Source organism: Artibeus jamaicensis, unplaced genomic scaffold (genome assembly GCF_021234435.1).
Source record: "Artibeus jamaicensis isolate MK-2021 breed Jamaican fruit bat unplaced genomic scaffold, CSHL_Jam_final contig_781, whole genome shotgun sequence".
Classification (NCBI taxonomy): Eukaryota; Metazoa; Chordata; class Mammalia; order Chiroptera; family Phyllostomidae; genus Artibeus; species Artibeus jamaicensis.
In genome coordinates this window covers 5,896,105-5,913,320 of record NW_026521968.1, presented here as the reverse complement: position 1 = coordinate 5,913,320, position 17,216 = coordinate 5,896,105, and the positions used below count along the sequence as shown (strand labels likewise).

The 17,216-nt window shown below is 46.9% G+C and overlaps 1 protein-coding gene across 2 annotated transcripts in view; it reads left to right on the top strand.

Annotated features, from left to right (window-relative positions):
• Positions 1-16,174, top strand: part of USP43 (ubiquitin specific peptidase 43) — a 60,747-nt gene extending 44,573 nt beyond the window's left edge. For both annotated transcript variants that reach the window (XM_053672721.1, XM_037164991.2), the window contains exons 14-15: positions 840-1,004; positions 14,414-16,174. In XM_053672721.1, coding sequence (XP_053528696.1) covers positions 840-1,004; positions 14,414-15,483 — 1,235 coding nt within the window. In that variant the 3' untranslated portion in view covers positions 15,484-16,174. The remainder of the gene's footprint in view (positions 1-839; positions 1,005-14,413) is intronic.
• The last annotated feature ends 1,042 nt before the right edge of the window (positions 16,175-17,216 follow it).

Here is a 17,216-nt window from a genome sequence, read left to right as displayed (position 1 = left end):
TCGATGTGTGAGAGATACATTGATTGGTTGCCTCTCGCACGCCCACCACTGGGGACCTGGCTGCACCAGGCACGTGCGCTGACTGGGAATCAAACCGGCGACCTTTTGGTTTGCAGGCCAGTCCTCAACCACTGAGCCACACCAGCCAAGGCTCAAGCCAGACTTTAATCAAGCTTGTGCAATATCAACCTGCATGAGTCCTGTTAGAAAGGGAGGGGCAATTATGAAGGCTGCAGGGTCTTCGTAGGAAATGTAGCTGCTTAACTACATTTATTGCCCAGCAATACATTTATTAGCTAACCCTAACCTCAAAATTGCTTGGAACTCTAGAGGAAATAAAGGATCAAAGTTGACTTTTTTATGTGATTTATTTCACTTTGTAAACTAGCCATCCTTGTATTTGGGATGAAAGAGAATATATTTTTTTAATTACTCAGATTTTCTCTCCACTAGTTGGAAAATGGCCAAATAAAGATAAGATGCACCCTAAAAGATCTAAGAATCAACCTTAATGCAAAGTCTGCCTCCCTTTTACAGGAGTTAGATGTAGAAAGAATGACAAACATACCATATCTTGAAAACGAGTTGGCGGCAAGTAGCTTCACGGGAAGCATGTCAGTGCTCATCAGTGTTGCTCTCTGTGCCCGAGTGCCTGTCCCCACATTTTCGGCAGGGTCACGCAGTTCATCAGTGGCAGGTTTCTCCTCTGGCCCTCACCTTCTGTGTGTGCGGGTCTGTACTTCCAGGGCTTGGGGTGGGAATCTGGCGGCGAGAAGACCCTCGGGGAGCCTGGAAGGCTGGGGTGGGTCCAGCCATCGCTCTCTGTGCTTCCTCTTCAGGCTCCACCAGCTCCTCCTTGTCCGATCACTGGCTCGTGAGGCTTGGGAGCTGCAACGGCAGCCCGTGGGGCAGCCCATTGTCCTGGAACTCTGCCCCCAGCCCCTCCCAGCTCCAGGCGCTCGACCCTCCCATTGTCACAGACAGCCCCTCCAGTCAGAAAAAGGGTATGTTTTATCATGTTGGTTAAATTTGCTGATTTTATTTTCATTTTCCTTAATGACCTTTACTCCTCATCTTGATGAAAGTGTTGGCATTTCATGGCCTCGAACATTCAGTGTCCATCATTACCAGAGGCTTATTCGTCTCTCAGATGGGATCTTCCGCACCCCAGCCCCTGCCCACCTCTCCTCCCCTGCCCGCTCCAGCGACAGGCGCACACTTCTGCTCCCTGGAGCTGACTGGCTAACGGGGCAGACCACACAGAAACTCGTAAACAAATACAATGACACAGTGTAAAGCGGGGACAAGGATGAAGCAGTAAATCACCACAGAAGAAAACACTGAGGCCTGGGGTGAGGGGGAAAGGGTACAGAGTGTGTGTGGGAAATGGGAACTTCGGAGCGGAGTGAGTAAGTGAGTCCTGGAGAAGCCTGGGAGTGAGTGCGGGGTGTGTGCAAGGGGCGGAAGACACCGGAGCTGTGGCTGGGGCAGAGTGAGTGACGAGGGGGACAGAAGTAACCAGGGCCTGGGCCGTGATGTACCTCTGGCCCATGAACTTAAGTTCGCATTTTATCCCAAGCACAGTGAGTAGGTTTTGGGGAATTTTGAGGGAGGAAGTAACTGATCAGACTTATATATATTTAAAAGATTTTATTTATTTATTTTTATAGAGAGGTTAAGAGAGGGAGAAAGGAAGGAGAGAAAAATCGATGTGTGAGAGGCACATCAAATGGCTGCCTCTCGCACGCCCCCAACTGGGGACCGGGCCTGCAACTCAGGCATGTTCCCTGACTGGGAATTGAACCGGGAGCTTTCGGTTTGTGGGATGATACCCAACCCACGGAGCCACACTAGTCAGGGTTGATACATATTTTTAAAAAGTCTGTTCTGCCTGCCATGTGGAGAATGCGTCGCAGAGGCGCAAGAGTGGAAGACGGGGGCCCTTGGGGAGGCTTCTGATTGTCCGGGTGAGAGACAGCAGTGGTGTGGGGGAGGCTGTTGGGTGAGAGATTCTGGATGTGCTCGAAGCCGGAGCTGAGGGACTTGCCGATGAGAGAGAAAGTGAGTTATCAAGGAGGACTCTGCTTAGTTGGCATCTAAGTAACTAGGTGGTTAGGTTAGCAGTGCAGTTTATGAGATGGGAAAGCGCTGGGTAGGAAATGGTCCAATTTGGAGAGAAATCAAGAAATTGGGTCCTTGCTGGGTAGTTCAGTTGGTTAGAGCGTCATCTGATACACCTATGTTGCAGGTTTGATTCCCAGTCAGGGCGTGTGGTGGGGAGTGGCCAGTCAGTGTTTCTCTCACGTTGATATTTTCCTCTCTCTGTCTCTCTCTTTCTCCATTTCTCTCTCTCTAAAATCAATGTTTAAAAAGCATGTCCTTAGGTGAGTACTTAAAAAATAATAACCTCTAATCATGAACACAAACATTTAAAAAACTGTGGCCTGATAATTTTGAGACTCCTGGAAGACATTCAAATGCAGGTGATTACTAAGGATTGGAGATGAACATCTAAGTCGCCAGCACATGGATGTCATTTCAAGCCATGGGGCTGGCTGAGCTCTGCTAGGGACAGGGTTAAGGTAGAAAAGAGTAAAGATCTCCCACAGACCCTGGAGCTCTGCGCCACCTAGGGGTAGTTGGGCAGAGGCAGAGAGGTCAGCCAAGAGGTAGAAAGAACAGCCAGTGCTGTTCTTTAGAAAGAGACCTGGGTGAATATAAGTCACAGATGCAGAAAAGAAAAAAATCTTTCAAGGAGGAAGTGGCCAGCCGTGTCACGTACTGTCGAGAGACTAAGATGAGGGTGGGTAAGTGATCTTCAGGCTGGAAGGTCACCAGGGACTTGCCAAGCACGTCTGTCATGGGGTGGCAAGTGGCTGTAGCAGGTGGAGAAGACACTGGGCTGAAGGAGTGACTGTGGGCACACACCCTCCAAGGACTGATTGCAGGCGCTGCAGCTCAGGAATGTGCCTTATGGTGGTTTGTGTTTTCCCGCCAAATAGGAAATAATAGATCATTTTAACACTCAGATGATCCAGGCTAGAGAGGGAACCGGACAATAGTTCAGGAGAGAAAGGCGACAGCCACAGAAACAAAGACCCTCAGTAGGAATGGTGTGGTCTGTCTGTCTTTATCCTCTGTGCTCCTTCAGTCAGAAAATGGCAACACATTGTGATTACTTTTAGTTTCCATGTTTCCTATTAGTACCTGATTTCGTTTTTAAATAGGAAATTTTAATTGAAGTACTATATACACACACAGTAGTGCTAATCACAAGTGTGTACCTGATTAATTACCACGACATAAGCATGCCCATGTAACTGTCACCGAGATCAAGGAATAGAAAGTTCCAGGTCCTCCCTACCCCCTTCTGTCTCTCAAAATCATTACCGTTTCCCTCCTTTCCAGAGGGATGTCTTAGTCTCATTTCTAACACCTGTGTTGGAACTTTGTCTACGTGGAGTCACATAGTATGCATTCTTTTTAATTTGGCTTCTTTTGCTCCACATTATATTTGTGAGATTTATATATGTTGTGTATAGCAATGCTACTTTCATTTTATTCCATTGTTCAAAAACAAACAAAAAAACCCCTCAGAGACACACAGTTGCCTGCACAGAAGTTTAATTGTGTATGAGAGAGAGTGAGAGATGTTGTCAGCTGCCAACTACTGCCAGTTTTAAAGTGAAAGCAAAAGTAGGGATTTGGAAAGGAAGGCCTGGTGTGCGCAGCGGGGAGAGCCACCTCCTTGTCTCTGAGTTTTCACGGGCTGGCCGGCCTCGATTGCAGGCAGGCCTGGTCTCACCTGGAGAAGTTCAGATCATCAGGAGCAGTGCTTTGAGCCATTTCAGATTTATGGATTCTTGGGTTATTTGGGGGTTTTCCCAAAATCCATGCAAGTCTTGCCGTGGAGCACACATGGTGGGCTGTCTCCGTAACGAGACACCTGCCGGCGTCCTTCCGAGGGTGGCTGCCACTCCCTGCATCCAGACCCCCTCACTGCCGGGCTGCAGCGCCCTTTGTTTGTTTGTTCTATTGGGGTTAGACACTGGGGTTGCTTCCAGTCCACGCTGTTACCAGCAGTACCACTGTGGACTTTTTTGTTCATGTCATTTTTTTGTGTCTATGTCCATGTTTCCGTTGAGTATATACCTGGGAGTGCTGGGACGCGGTGGATGTGTTTCCTCATCAGCTGCTTATTTCTTTATACTCTGTGTTGCCATTTTATCCAAGGGGCCCGTGCAGTCTTGGTGTACACTGGCTCTTGTTCCGTATCTGTGAGTGAATAAATAGGCTGGTAGAATCTTAAAGCTGCACATGATTTGAGGTTATCATTGACCCCAACCTTCTGGCTGGAACAGTTTATGCATCACATTTTGGTTAATAATTCCTCAGTGTCTGGCGTTTGGGCTCCCAGCGTGTCACTCTCAGATGGACACTGATCGGCACCTGTATGTGCATATTGCGTCTGTCCAGCTTCCTTAGAACACATTCCCTTGTGGGCACGCTGTTTCATGCATTGTGTTCTGACTCACCTGCCGGCCATTTCTCTTCCCCTCACGTTTGCAGGGCTGCACATTTAGAGTGGTGTGTCTAGAACAAAAAAGGCATTTTTTCCCCAGCTTCTCTGTCCCCGGCGGCGTGAGCCTCTGCCAAGCTCGTCAGTTCATCCCAGTCCCGTCCAGTGGCACACGACCTCAGGCCGTTTCTGGGTTCTCCCAAGGAAAAATATGTTTGATGCCCTACAAGGAGGCAACTTTAAAAGGTGGCCTGAGTCCTCAACCTGGTACTCAGAGTGGGTGAGGAGTGGCTCCAGAGAACTCCCCAGAGAGAGGGGCCAGAGTGGGAGAGGTGATATTGAAGAACACTGTCCTCCCGGCCCTTGCAGGTTTCATTGATCTCATCTAGCTGTTGGATTCTCTAGGAGAGGCAAACTGAACAGCCCTTTTACAGAGCACAAAGCCGAGTCCTGGAAGTACCTGGTCACAAGCCTGCACCCAGAAAGTGTCAGGGCTGCAAATAGTCGCCACTCCCTCCGGCTGCCAGAGTCTGGTCTGTGTGCTTAGACATAAATTCCAAATTTGAGTTGATTCCATTGAGACACTGCTTCCGAAGGGAGCTTTCCCTCTTCGGGTTAGAATAAAATAACAATAGATTTTGAAATCTGTTTGAGAAGCTCCGAGGTGGTTGAAAATATAGCCTTTTTTAGTCTTGTTCGTACTAAATCTGGGCTAGATCAAAATCTAGGCTACCAGTGTTCAGCAGTGGTTGGCCTGACTTCCTCTCCCCATGGCCGTGGAAGAAGGCTTTTACTGTCAAAGGCAGGGGTGCTGAATGTCTGCCATGCCCAGGGACGATGTCGTTCAGCACAGAATGGTCCCTCCCAAATGCCAGCAGTCCTCTGGAGAGACCCCGAAAGCTCAGGAAATCCATCCTTCCAGGTGCTCTGGTTATGGGAGGTTGTAATAATGAAGGTGTTTTATTTCACTTAGCATAGTGCTCTCTAGATCTATCCATCCTGTTGTAAAGGGTAAAATTTCCTTATTTTTTATGGCTGAGTAGTATTCCATTGTGCAAATATCCTATAGTTGTTTTATCCACTTATCTTCTGATGGACACTTGGGCTGCTTCCATATCTGGGTGATTGTAAATAACACTGCAATGAGCACACGGTGCTTGTGCTCTTTTGAATTAGTTTTGGGCTTCTTCAGATACATTCCTGGAAGTGGGATTGCTGGGTCTAAAGTCAGATCCATTTTTTATTTTTTGAGGAAATTCCATACTGCTTTCCACAGTGGCTGCACCAGTCTGCATTTCCACCCACAGTGCAAAAAGGTTCCCCTTTGACCACATCCTCATCAGCACTTGTTGTTTGTTGATTGATTGATTGATTGATTGATTGATTGATTTTTTTTACCTTATTTGGGAAGCACTTTATCTGCCTTTCCATTCTTTTTCAAAATATATTTTATCGATTATGCTATGACTGTTGTCCCATTTTTCCCCCTTTATTCCCCTCTGCCCTGCACACCTGCATTCCCTACCTTTAGTTCATGTCCACGGGTCATACATATGAGTTCTACATTTCCTATACTATTCTTAACCTCCCCCTGTCTATTTTTTACCTACCATTTATGCTACTTATTCTCTGTGTGTTTTCCCCTCCCTCCCCCTCCTCCCCAACCCTCCATGTGATCTCCATTTCTGTGATTCTGTTCCTTTTCTAGTTGATTGCTTAGTTTGTTTTTGTTTTTGTTTTAGGTTCAGTTGTTGATAGTTGTGAGTTTATTGTCATTTTACTGTTCATAGTTTTTTTATGTTTTTCAATTTCTTAGATAAGTCCCTTTAACATTTCATATAATAAGGGCTTGGTGATGATGAGCTCCTTTAACTTGACCTTATCTGGGAAGCACCTTATCTGCCCTTCCATTCTAAATGAAAGCTTTGCTGGATAGAGCAATCTTAGATGTAGGTCCTGGTCTTTCATGACTTGGAACACTTCTTTCCAGCCTCTTCTTGCATGCAAGGTTTCTTTTGAGAAATCAGCTGACAGTCTTATGGGAACTCCTTTGTAGGTAACTGTCTCCTTTTCTCTTGCTGCTTTTAAGATTATCTCCTTATCTTTAATCTTGGGAAATGTAATTATGATGTGCCTTGGTGTGTGCTTCCTTGGGCCCAACTTCTTTGGGACTCTCTGAGCTTTCTGGACTTCCTGGAAGTCTATTTCCTTTGCCAGATTGGGGAAGTTCTCCTTCATTATGTTTTCAAATAAGTTTTCAATTTCTTGCTCTTCCTTTTCTCCTTCTAGAACCCCTAGGATTCTGATGTTGGAATGTTTAAAGATGTCCTGGAGGTTCCTAAGCCTCCCCTCATTTTTTTGAAGTCTTGTTTCTTCATTCTGTTCTGGTTGAATGTTTATTTCTTCCTTCTGGTCCAAACTGTTGATTTGAGTCCTGGTTTCCTTCCTGTCACTGTTGGTTCCCTGCACATTTTCCTTTATTGCACTTTGCATAGCCTTTGTATTTTCATCTAATTTGTGGCCATATTTTACCGATTCTGTGAGCATCGTGATTATCAATGTTTTGAATTGATAGGCATCCGATAGGTTGGCTATCTCTTCATTGCTTAGTTGTACTTTTTCTGGAGCTTTGATCTGTTCTTTCATTTGGGCCATTTTTTTTTTTTTTGTCTCAGCACGCCTGTTACATAGCGAGGAGCAGAGCCTTAGGTGTTCACAAGGGCAGGGTAACCCATGTCACTGCGTTGTGAGTCTGTATGTGGGGCTGGGATCTGAGAAGCAACAATGGTATTTGCTCAGCTCTCTGCCAGTTTTCAGTCACTTCCCCTGCTTCCCACAAGCAAATTGGGCCCTTCTGGTGCTGATTCCGGGGTGGGTGGGTTTGTGTACATTCTAGGTCCCTGTGGGTCTCTCCAATGAACTCTCCTGTGAAGCTGGGAGTTTCTTCCAGTGCTGCCTCAGCCGCGCTACAGGTGTTTTCAGCTGGTGGTTTGAGGCTCTATTTCCCGCACTGGAGCCCTGGTTGCACAGTCTATCTCAATCCCCAGTTGTTCCTCCTGGTTTATTTGCACTCAAATGTGGGTCCATCCAGTCCTCAATCCACCACCAGCCACTACCTTGCTGCGCGTCCTCCCCACCCCGCCCACCAGTCTGGATGACTATTTCTTGTTTATTAACTCTTTGGTTATCGGACTTCCATACAGTGCGATTTTCTGTCAGTTCTGGTTGTTTTTTGTTTCTAAATTTGTTGTTGTCCTTCTTTTGGTTGTGCGATGAGACACAGTATGTCTACCTACTCCTCCATCTTGGCCAGAAGTCTGTTTGTTGATTTATTGATGACAACCATTCTGACTGGTGTGAGATGGTATCTCATGGTGGTTTTAATTTGCATCTCTCTGATGATTAGTGACATTGGGCATCTTTTCATTTATGTATTGGTCATCTGTATGCCCTCTTTGGAGAAGTGTCTATTCAGGTTTTCTGCCCATTGTTTAATTGGGTTTTGGGTTTTGGTGTTTTTTTTGTGTGTGTATGTGTGTTTTGTAACTACTTTATAAATTTTGGATATTGACCCCTTATCAGATGTATTGGCAAGTACATTCTCCCATTTTAAACTGAAATGAATGGATTCGAGTTTTGAGATGCTGCACCTCATATAAGTGAGGACGGGTGTCAGAGAGGCTCTATGAGAAAAGCATATAAAAACAGCTTACCTTTGTGACTATCAGAGAGCTGACCGTTGAAAAGACTGCTGGGGTCCCCAGCAGCAAGGCGTCCTGGGACTTCCTTGGGTCTTCAGTGGTACAGGCACTGCCATGACCAATTTCTGCTTTGGCATTAATTGGGTCTCACAAGTTTTGTTTACTCACTTTCAGTGATTTCCAGATAGTATGTTATTTCAGTTCTGATTTCCTCTTTGATTTAAAGGTTATCTGGAAGTTTCAAGTATTTAAGATATTTTTCCCACCTTTTTAGCCTTTATTTCTAATTTTGTGGATTGTTATCCAGCATTTCCTTTTTGTGATCACCTAAGTGCATGAGTATTATTTTGTACATGTTCTGTGTACATATAAAATAATGCATATCATCTCATTGAGGGATGTGAGTTTTATGCCATTACTATTAAATTAGGTGAGTTGATGGTCGTATTTAATTCACCTCTGTCTTTGTATTGACCTTATATGGGACCACCAGGCAAGGATGGAGGGGTATTGACACCTTCCTGAATAGCTGTGTTTGTAATCAAGTTCACTAAGAACTTTAGTACTTTTTGTTTTAAATATAAACTTATGTTTAGCCACTTTGCTAACAGGTATCCCTAAGCTGGTGACTGTTAGATCTTTATAAATTGTGTCTTTCTCGTTATAATGTTGCTCTTTATCCCGCTTAATGCTTTTAATCTTAAATTCTACCTTGTTCAAGATTAATAATTATATCCCCTCGCCCCTTCTTTTTGTTTGCATTTGCCTGGTATCATTTTACCTTTCTCCTTTTCTTTATGAATATTTATTTTAGAGTTAGTTTTAAGTAGTTCGATAAACAGTATGTTGCTTTTTTAATGTCAAAAATTCAGAGTCTATCTTATAATGGGGAGAATTCAGTCTATGTATATTTAATGTAACAACCACAAACTTGATTTCATCTCATTTAAAACTTTGTCTATTGCTTGTTTCTTTTTTCTTATTTTTTACTGATTTGATGATGTTGCTACCTGTTCCTCGTTTTCCCTTGTTCATGGGAAGTTCTGCTCTTTTTCACCTCGCTAGGTGTTGCTTTATGTTTCTGGGTGTTTATAATCAAATGTGAGTATGAGAAGCCAACAGTTTCCTGTGAGCCCTTCTCTTTCCTTGTGACTTTCTGTCCTGCGCCCAGTGACATGGGACATGCAGTGGTCCACGTCACCCTCCACTCGAGAGCTTCGAAACTCTTTCATGCGTTCCCCCTGGTCCGTCTAAGGAACTCCCCGCCTCAATCCCCGCCTCTCAGGTTTTGCTGAGAGGGTTTAATGCTCTTCCAGACTGTGATTGGAACTCCTCTTACCGTACCTTTCCCCTCAGTGCACTCATGTGACACACTGTTACACGTGCTGAGACCATCTGACCCGCATGTGGGTGGCTGGTGCACTGGATACCACTGACCATCTGCTTTCCCTCACCCCCATCTATATTTTATTTTAAAAATTATTTTACTGTTATTCTACTACAGCTGTCCCAGTTTTCCCCCTTTGCCCTGCTCCACCCAGCACACCCCTGTTCCTACGGTCAGTCCCGCACTGTTGTCCATGTCTGTGAGGCCTCCGTTCTGATTCCTCAGTTTGATCAGAGTTCTTTTGGGGATGCACGGTATGTTCTCTAACTCTTTGCGCAGTCACAGATATTTTCTTTCACTTGGGAATGAATGGCAGCCTGGCTGGTTGGAGGACTCTTGGGTTGCAATCTTTTCCTCTCAGGCGTCTGTGGAAGCTTTCCCACGGTCCTCCAGGCCTCTGGGTGCAGGTGAGAAGCCCATTCTTTTTCACAGGAGAGTCACTTGTTCTTTCTGGCTGCAAGCCTTTAAGATTTTGTCTTTGACCTTGGAGTTTAGAAATTCTGTCAGAACATGCCTAGGTATGTGTTTTGTTCATCAGATTTGCTTAGAATCTGTGCCTCTCTTTCTATAGATGCAGGCTTTTCCTTAGAGAAATGTTCTTTTCTGGTATCTGTTTAATTAGTTTCTCACCTACTTATCAAATTCTTATTATTCGCCTCTTGGGGCTCCTAGATCTGCCCTCTAAGTCGCCTACTTTTTCCCTATGATTTTTCTCTTTGTGATTTTGCTGTGGTGTGAGATTTTGCTTTCATAATTATGGGATTTTCACAAATTTCATAAACATCAAAATAATTTCAGGCCACTAACTTGAGTTCCCGCAGTGACTGTGAATGTTGTATTTACTGAATTTAAAAACCTGAAGGTTGTATTTTCAGTCTTCAGTTGTTTCGCACTTGAATTGCCTTGAGAACTTTAATTTTAAGCTGTTTGTTTCCTCCAGTGGCTCCGTGTCATTAAGGGGCCGTGCTGATGCTTGCATAGTCTCCTCCTCTGATTGCTGGGCCCCCTTATGTAAGTTGTTATTTTCTACTTCCCTGCTTCTCCCTGCAGCGCTCCCCTCCACCCTCTATGGAGCAGAGATTATTGGAGTGGGGGCAGGGGTGGTGGCCTCAGCTCCTGAGCCAGCCTTTTTCCTCCCCGACCTTGCCCTTGGGTCTGAGTCTCAGGGGAAGAAGACCCAGCTCATCTGTAGCTTCTCCTTGCCTTCTAAATGTCTGAGGGTCAGGCTTGCCCCAGGTTGCACGCTGCGACTCCAGACAGATGTCTCCTCATGAGGCCCGGGCTCAGAAGATGAAGACCCCTGGTAGGGACCCTTCTCACCCTTGATTTCAACCATAGTGGTCTCTTTCCTGCTTCCCTGACCCACCGAGCTTACCTGTGCCTCAGGGCCTTTGCACTTGCCACTCCCTCTGCCTGGAGCCTGCTTTCCCCAGATCTCCAGGTGGCTTCTTCCCTCCCTTCACTTAGGTCTCTCATCACTCATTGACCTCCCTGTATTCCTCCCCCTCACTCTTCCTCCTAGCTCTTATCATTACATCCCATGAGATCACATATTTTTGTCTTTTGTCAAACCCCCTAAGGGACAAACACTTTGTATCGTTTCAGCGACTGTATCCCCAGTGGTGAAAACTATCCTTATTAAACAGGTAACAAATGCGTGAGTGAGTGGGAGTCAGTGGAGAAATGGAAGGTACGGACGAGGAAAAGCCTAGTCCTCTTGCGGGGGGCGGGCGTGGATGGCAAGGAGAGGTCCCTGAGCACCCTGCCACCCCCGTCTCTGCTCACGGAACACACTGGGAGGCTGGATCGACACCTGATTTTATTGGTCAAAGATAAAAAGTAGCATAGGAACAGATGCGGAACTTCCTAGGGCCGATTCTGAGAGCCCCTGAGCCACTGTGCGGGTGGGGCTGTGTCGGGGGCCACGCCCACCAGCTGCGTGGGCGCCCTCTGTGCAAGGAGGTCTTTCGTGGGCCCAGGAAGTTCATCCTATATGTTCTGGGGTTTATATGACCTTCAGGAAAAATGTAACTGTCGGTGTTGTCAGTGTAGCTTAAGACTCTAGGCCCTTCTTGTTCTCAAGCCAGACTGGTTGTGAGCAAGGTCTCAAAGTCCATGGGGCTGGGATGGGAGGGGTGGGGTAGGACCAGTACTCAGAGGTCTCTGAACACCTCCTCCACCTCTGGCTCCCGGGCACCTCCGGGGAGGAGCGGTGGGACTTACCGCCCCATCCCCCAGAAGCAAGATTATTTGGTTAAGTACTAAGCACTGCATTTCCTATTCCCTCTGTACTTCTGCAGTTTATTTGTCCATTTACCTAAAGTTCTAGCTCTCTCGTTCGCGGTTCCTGAGAAATGGAGGTGTGGTGGTGATGTGGGCCAGCGTCGGAGGACGCTCGCCTCCTGCCAGGGCTGCAGGCTGCGTTTTCTTGATTTGAAAGGCTGAGAGTCACAGCTCTGTCCTCGTCACACAAAGCTTCTCTTTTTGTCCCTGTCAGGGCTATGGAAAAGGAAAAAAAACTTAACACATCTCTGACCCCAGGACATTTCTTTTCTCTGAGTTATGGGAATTTATTGATGGAGCAATGGCATGGATCCAAACCAAAATTGCGAAGTATTTTGGGTGCAATGGTGTCTATTGCTGGCTACCCTAAAGAAATGTTCTAAAGGGGAAAAAAATGCCAAAAATGATATGAAAAACTTTAAGGCTAAAGCTCTCAAGGAACCTCTGAGGTACCCTGAAAGCCGTCCTGTGGTTCATGGGAGTCCCACCGCCTCTAACTTGCGGAGATGTCTTACTGGGAAGCCTGGCTAAGGTGCGCTGCCCCTCCCTTTGCCTGTAGACAACACATGACTCTCCTACCGCCTGCCTCTGACCTCCCGGAGCTCTCCCTGTGCTCTGAGAGTCTGGTCCCTCGCCACACTGCACGTCCCAGACGGTGTGCCACTGCTCGAGGCCTTCTGGGGACAGTGGTTCTGGCTCTTTGCTGGAGCTGATCCTGTGATGAGAGGACGGCCGCGGGCTCCCGCCCGAGTGGCCGTCCTGGGCTCTTCCTCCAGCGCTTGTACTGACTGCCCTTGTACCGCATGGCTTGTGTGTCTCAGTGGGAGGTTCTTCCTCAGCGGTTGCAGGCATCCTGTAAACCGAGGTGTCTTGATGGTGCAATGACTGCTGGCTTTCTTTTTTTTACTTTTTCATTGGGTTAAAATACACAAAATAAACAGTTTACCATCTTCACCATGTTTAAATGGACAGTTCATTGGTATTACATGCATCTGCCTGTTGTGCAGCCTTCACCACCATCCGTCCCCCTAACCCATCATCCGAAACTCTCTCCCTGTTCAACACCCACTCCCTGTTCTCCCCTCCTGGGCCTCTGGCACCGCCTTGCACTCTTTCTGCCTCTCTGACAGACCACTCGCAGCAAGTCATTGAGTGGAGTCATACAGGATTTGTCTTTTTGTGACTGACTGTTCAGGACCCCCTGAGATTCCATATGAATTTTAGGATGGATTTTTCTATTTCCGCAAAAAACCTCATTGGGACTTTGATAGGGCTTGCACTGGCTTTGTAGATTGCTCTGGGTAATGTTGACCTGTGAACAATATTGAGTGTTCTAATCCACGAGCGTGGGATGTGTTTATACTAATTCACGTCTTCTTTCATTTCTTTTGGCAATGTTTTGTTGTTTTTATTGTACAAGTCTTTCAGCTCCTTGGCTAAGTTAATTCCTAAACATTGTGTTCTCTTTGATGCTATTGTAAATGGAACTGTTTTTGTAACTTAACATGTGTTTCTTAAGAAAAACATATGCAGCCTTGGCTTTACATATGTTTCCTTCAGAAACGTTGAGATATAGAAAAGAATGGAGAGGAAAATCGGTCATAGCACCTCCATCACCCTCCCCACACCTTGTCACTTAGGGATTTATTTCTCCATATCTGTTGGTATGTTTTCACATGCATGCATCATATGTGTACATCCACATAGGCACACATATGTGAACACATATTTTTGCTTACACTATGTTTCTCTAGACTGTTTCTTGCTTAACAGTTTACAGTCACACCTCGGCATGTGTCCGCCCCAGACTTCCTTAAACCCGGCACACAGCGCCTGCTCGGGACTGGCTGCTCTTGCTGGAACTTGTGAGAGTCATGGCACCACCCGCAGGAGAAAATGCTTCATCACTAGGTACTCGTCGGTTTCGGCATGGGTCACGAGTTCTGGAATGAATCAGTGGCGAGTACTGAGGTACCACTGTGTATCAAAAACATCTTTCGAACTGCACGCAGACGTTGAAAACACTCAAAGGAGGCATATGTGGCAACACACAGTTCATTTTTGTTCTTTTTAGCCCAGGGTAGCATATCTAAGATTCTTGCATTTGAGAGGTATGAGTGCCTAATTTGACATGGAAAAAAATGTCCAACAAATAAAATTTTGCTGAGCGTTCATTCTGTTTCATGGAGATATTTAAAGGTGAATGAAAACAATGGTTAATCTTAGGGCTGGCTGCCTCGGGGACTGGGCATGATCAGGAGTCTGCGCAGCCCGGGCTTGCGGCTGGCTTCCTTCTTCGCCCTTTGACACTGCTTTGCCCTGTGGCTTCAGATATGTATGGGTTCAGTGGAATAGTGAGTGACTGTGTGGTGCCCCCAGGGCAAGAGCGGTGGCGTCCCCAGTGTCTAGCACAGGGCCTGATGCCTCAGAGGTGCTCAGTCAGCTCTTGTCCGGTGACTGGCGTTGCTGTTCCTCCCAGCTGGAGGGACAGCTGGGCACTGATGCTGTCTGTGTGTCTTTCAGGAGGCCCGGAGTCCAGGCCATTGGTACGAGGCATAAAAGGCCGAAGCATCAGCATGAAGGTGCCTGCTCCTTCCCGAGACAAGCAGGGGGCCTTCACCACCATGCCCCTTCGGTGGTCTTTTGGACGCAGAGAGAAACCAGTCATTGCTTCTGTCGAGTTGGTAGAGTACTTGGAGTCCAGCCGGAGACCCCGATCTACGAGCCGGTCCATCGTGCCACTGTTGACGGGTGCCACTGGCGGGGATGAGGAGGCAGCTGTGCTGCAGTCAAATGCCGCTGTCTCTGCTAAGGGTGAAGACAGGGAGCAAGCTAACCAGAGAGTACTGGCCGGAGCGCCCTGCCCCTCGGGCCACCTTAGGCACCACTCAGTCCCCGGAACCTCACATGGTCTAAACACAGCAAGGAAACCCAGGGAACACGCCATACAGGATGCCAGCCTTCCCAAGCAGTTGGACCTGTCTCTCACGGGCGTGCCCTCAGCAGAGATTGAGAGACGGGCCCAGCCGAAGGACCAGAGGACTGCGAACTGGAAGGGAACAGGCCAGGCGGGGACCGGCAGCAGAGCACCTTCCCCCAAGGGGGCGTCAAGCACTGTGGCGAGTGCAGACATTTGTCAAAATTCCTTAGCAAAGGTCAGGGCTGAGGTGGAGGGAAGGGACTCTGAGACACACAGGTTCCCGCAGAGGACCCTCACCCTTCTGAGGTCGGTGTTTTGGAAGAAGGAGAACAAGAAGAATGGCAGGGCTGAGGTGGGCCCCCAGGTGGCCCCAGTCTTCCCCGGGAGTGGCAGGCTGAGCTCAGCTGTGAAGGAGCAGGCTCCAGTCTCGCCCTCTTGCCGGAGGGTGTCAGGCAGCCTGGCCAAGGGCCTGGCCCTGGAGGGCGCTGTTCAGTCTGCACCCAGCTCCCTCCACCTCCCACGCAAGGCCAGCCTGACCCCGAGGGCCAGTGTCCTGAGCACATCTCAGAGGAGTGTTCCAGGGGAGCAGACTTCCTTGGGCACCTTGAAAAAGGTGAAATACCACACTCTTTCCTTAGATCGAAAGAAAACATTACCAGAGTCCAGCTTTTGACGTGGTATTTCAATGTTGTGTAAAGCTGGCATTCTCTCAACTCTGCACTGTGCAGCTGCAGGCAGCCTATGTTGAAAGAGATTTTGGGGAGCCGTTTGTTTTGTGACCCCTGAAAAATAAAAAATTTTTTTGGTCTCCACGTCTAGATTTCCAACACCTCATATCCAATTATCCTCTTGCGTTGCTGGCTGCTTTTATCCCTACAGAACACTAGGGGGCGCTGTTGGGCCATCATTACTATTTCAGGGCGGGAACTGCGGTTTTGTTTAAAGAATGCCAGGGCCTGAGAACCTGTGCTAAAGAGTGATTGGACGTGGGCAAACCTTACATCATGACTCTGTAGGGAAGCCTGGTCGGTATGAATCTTCAGTATCAAATCAAATATTGTCATTGGCTTCTCCTATTTAAAATGTGTTTTGTGTACTTTAAATAGTTGAAAACAGGGAAACCTTTCCCTTTCATGCTTCTCTGAGATAAAACATTAAAGATGCAAAAACGAAAAGGTGGTAGTGACCAGAAGGCAACATTCTAGGAGGGCGAGGTGGTCGAGATTTTAGGAGACTCCTTAATGTATAACAAAACACTGTATTGAAGGTTTCAAGGTATTTTAAAAAGGTAACTATTTTGATACTAGCACAAAAGAAAGATTTTTTGTTTAAAGTTGAAGTAGGAGATCTACATACAGTTTTAATAAAAGCCCGTCAGTGAAACATGGAGGTGGCTGTCTGGGTTATTCAGGTTTTATGAATGGAACTGTTTTATGGCTTATCGGGTTGGTTCATTGCTCTTGATATCAGGCCGTCATTACTTGAGTTGTTATTGAGATTTTAAAATGCTTTCAATGAAAATGAGTTGTTTTACAAGCAGTGGAAAGCCCCTTGGCCCTTGCTCTAGAGGCCTGTCGCCGGTGCATGGACCTGAGGCTCTGGGCCTGTCCGGTTTCCTAGAGCCCCCGCGCTCTTCAGGGGCCATTCTAACTCAGCTCTGTCACTCCTCACTGGGAAGCTGCGGAGCCTCACCCCAGGCCCGGGGCCTGATAGCGGAGGTTAACGGTGAGTCTGCACTTAAGTCTGTTTTCTAGGAATACTTCCTTTCTGATGGGAACCATTTGTTCAAGACACCTGACTCCCCAGATTTGGTTTTTCTTCATACACTGCATGACTCATTGGTTTGTCTCAGCCACTTTTTTTTCTCTTAAGAAGAAAGAGTGAGGCCCTGGCTCAGTTGGTTGGAGATTTTCCTGTAGACTGAAAGGTCACGGGTTAGATTGTTTGTCAGAGTACACGCCTAGGTTGCGGGTTCCATCCTTGGTTGGAGCCTGTACGAGAAGGCAACTAATCGATGTTTCTCTTTCACATCAGTGTTTTTCTCTCCCTCTCTCTTCCTCTCCCTCCTCGTTTTTAGAAAGCAGTGAAAAAATGTCCTCAGATGAGGACTTAAAAAAAGGAGAAGAATAAATTGTCCTTTTTTTCCATGCTGAGAAAGACTGTTTACTTTAAAAATTTTTTTTTATTCATTTATCTTTAGAGGGAAAGGGAAGGAGAGAGGGAGAGAAATATCAGTGTATGGTTGCCTCTTGTGAGTCCTCTGCCAGGAACTGGCCTGCAACCCAGTTCAGCATGAAGGTGACTGCGAATCAAACCGTGATCCTTTGGTTCACAGGCCTGCGCTCAATCCACTGAACTATGCCAGCCAGGGCAGACTGCTTTTGACCAGGAATTCTAAGATACCGG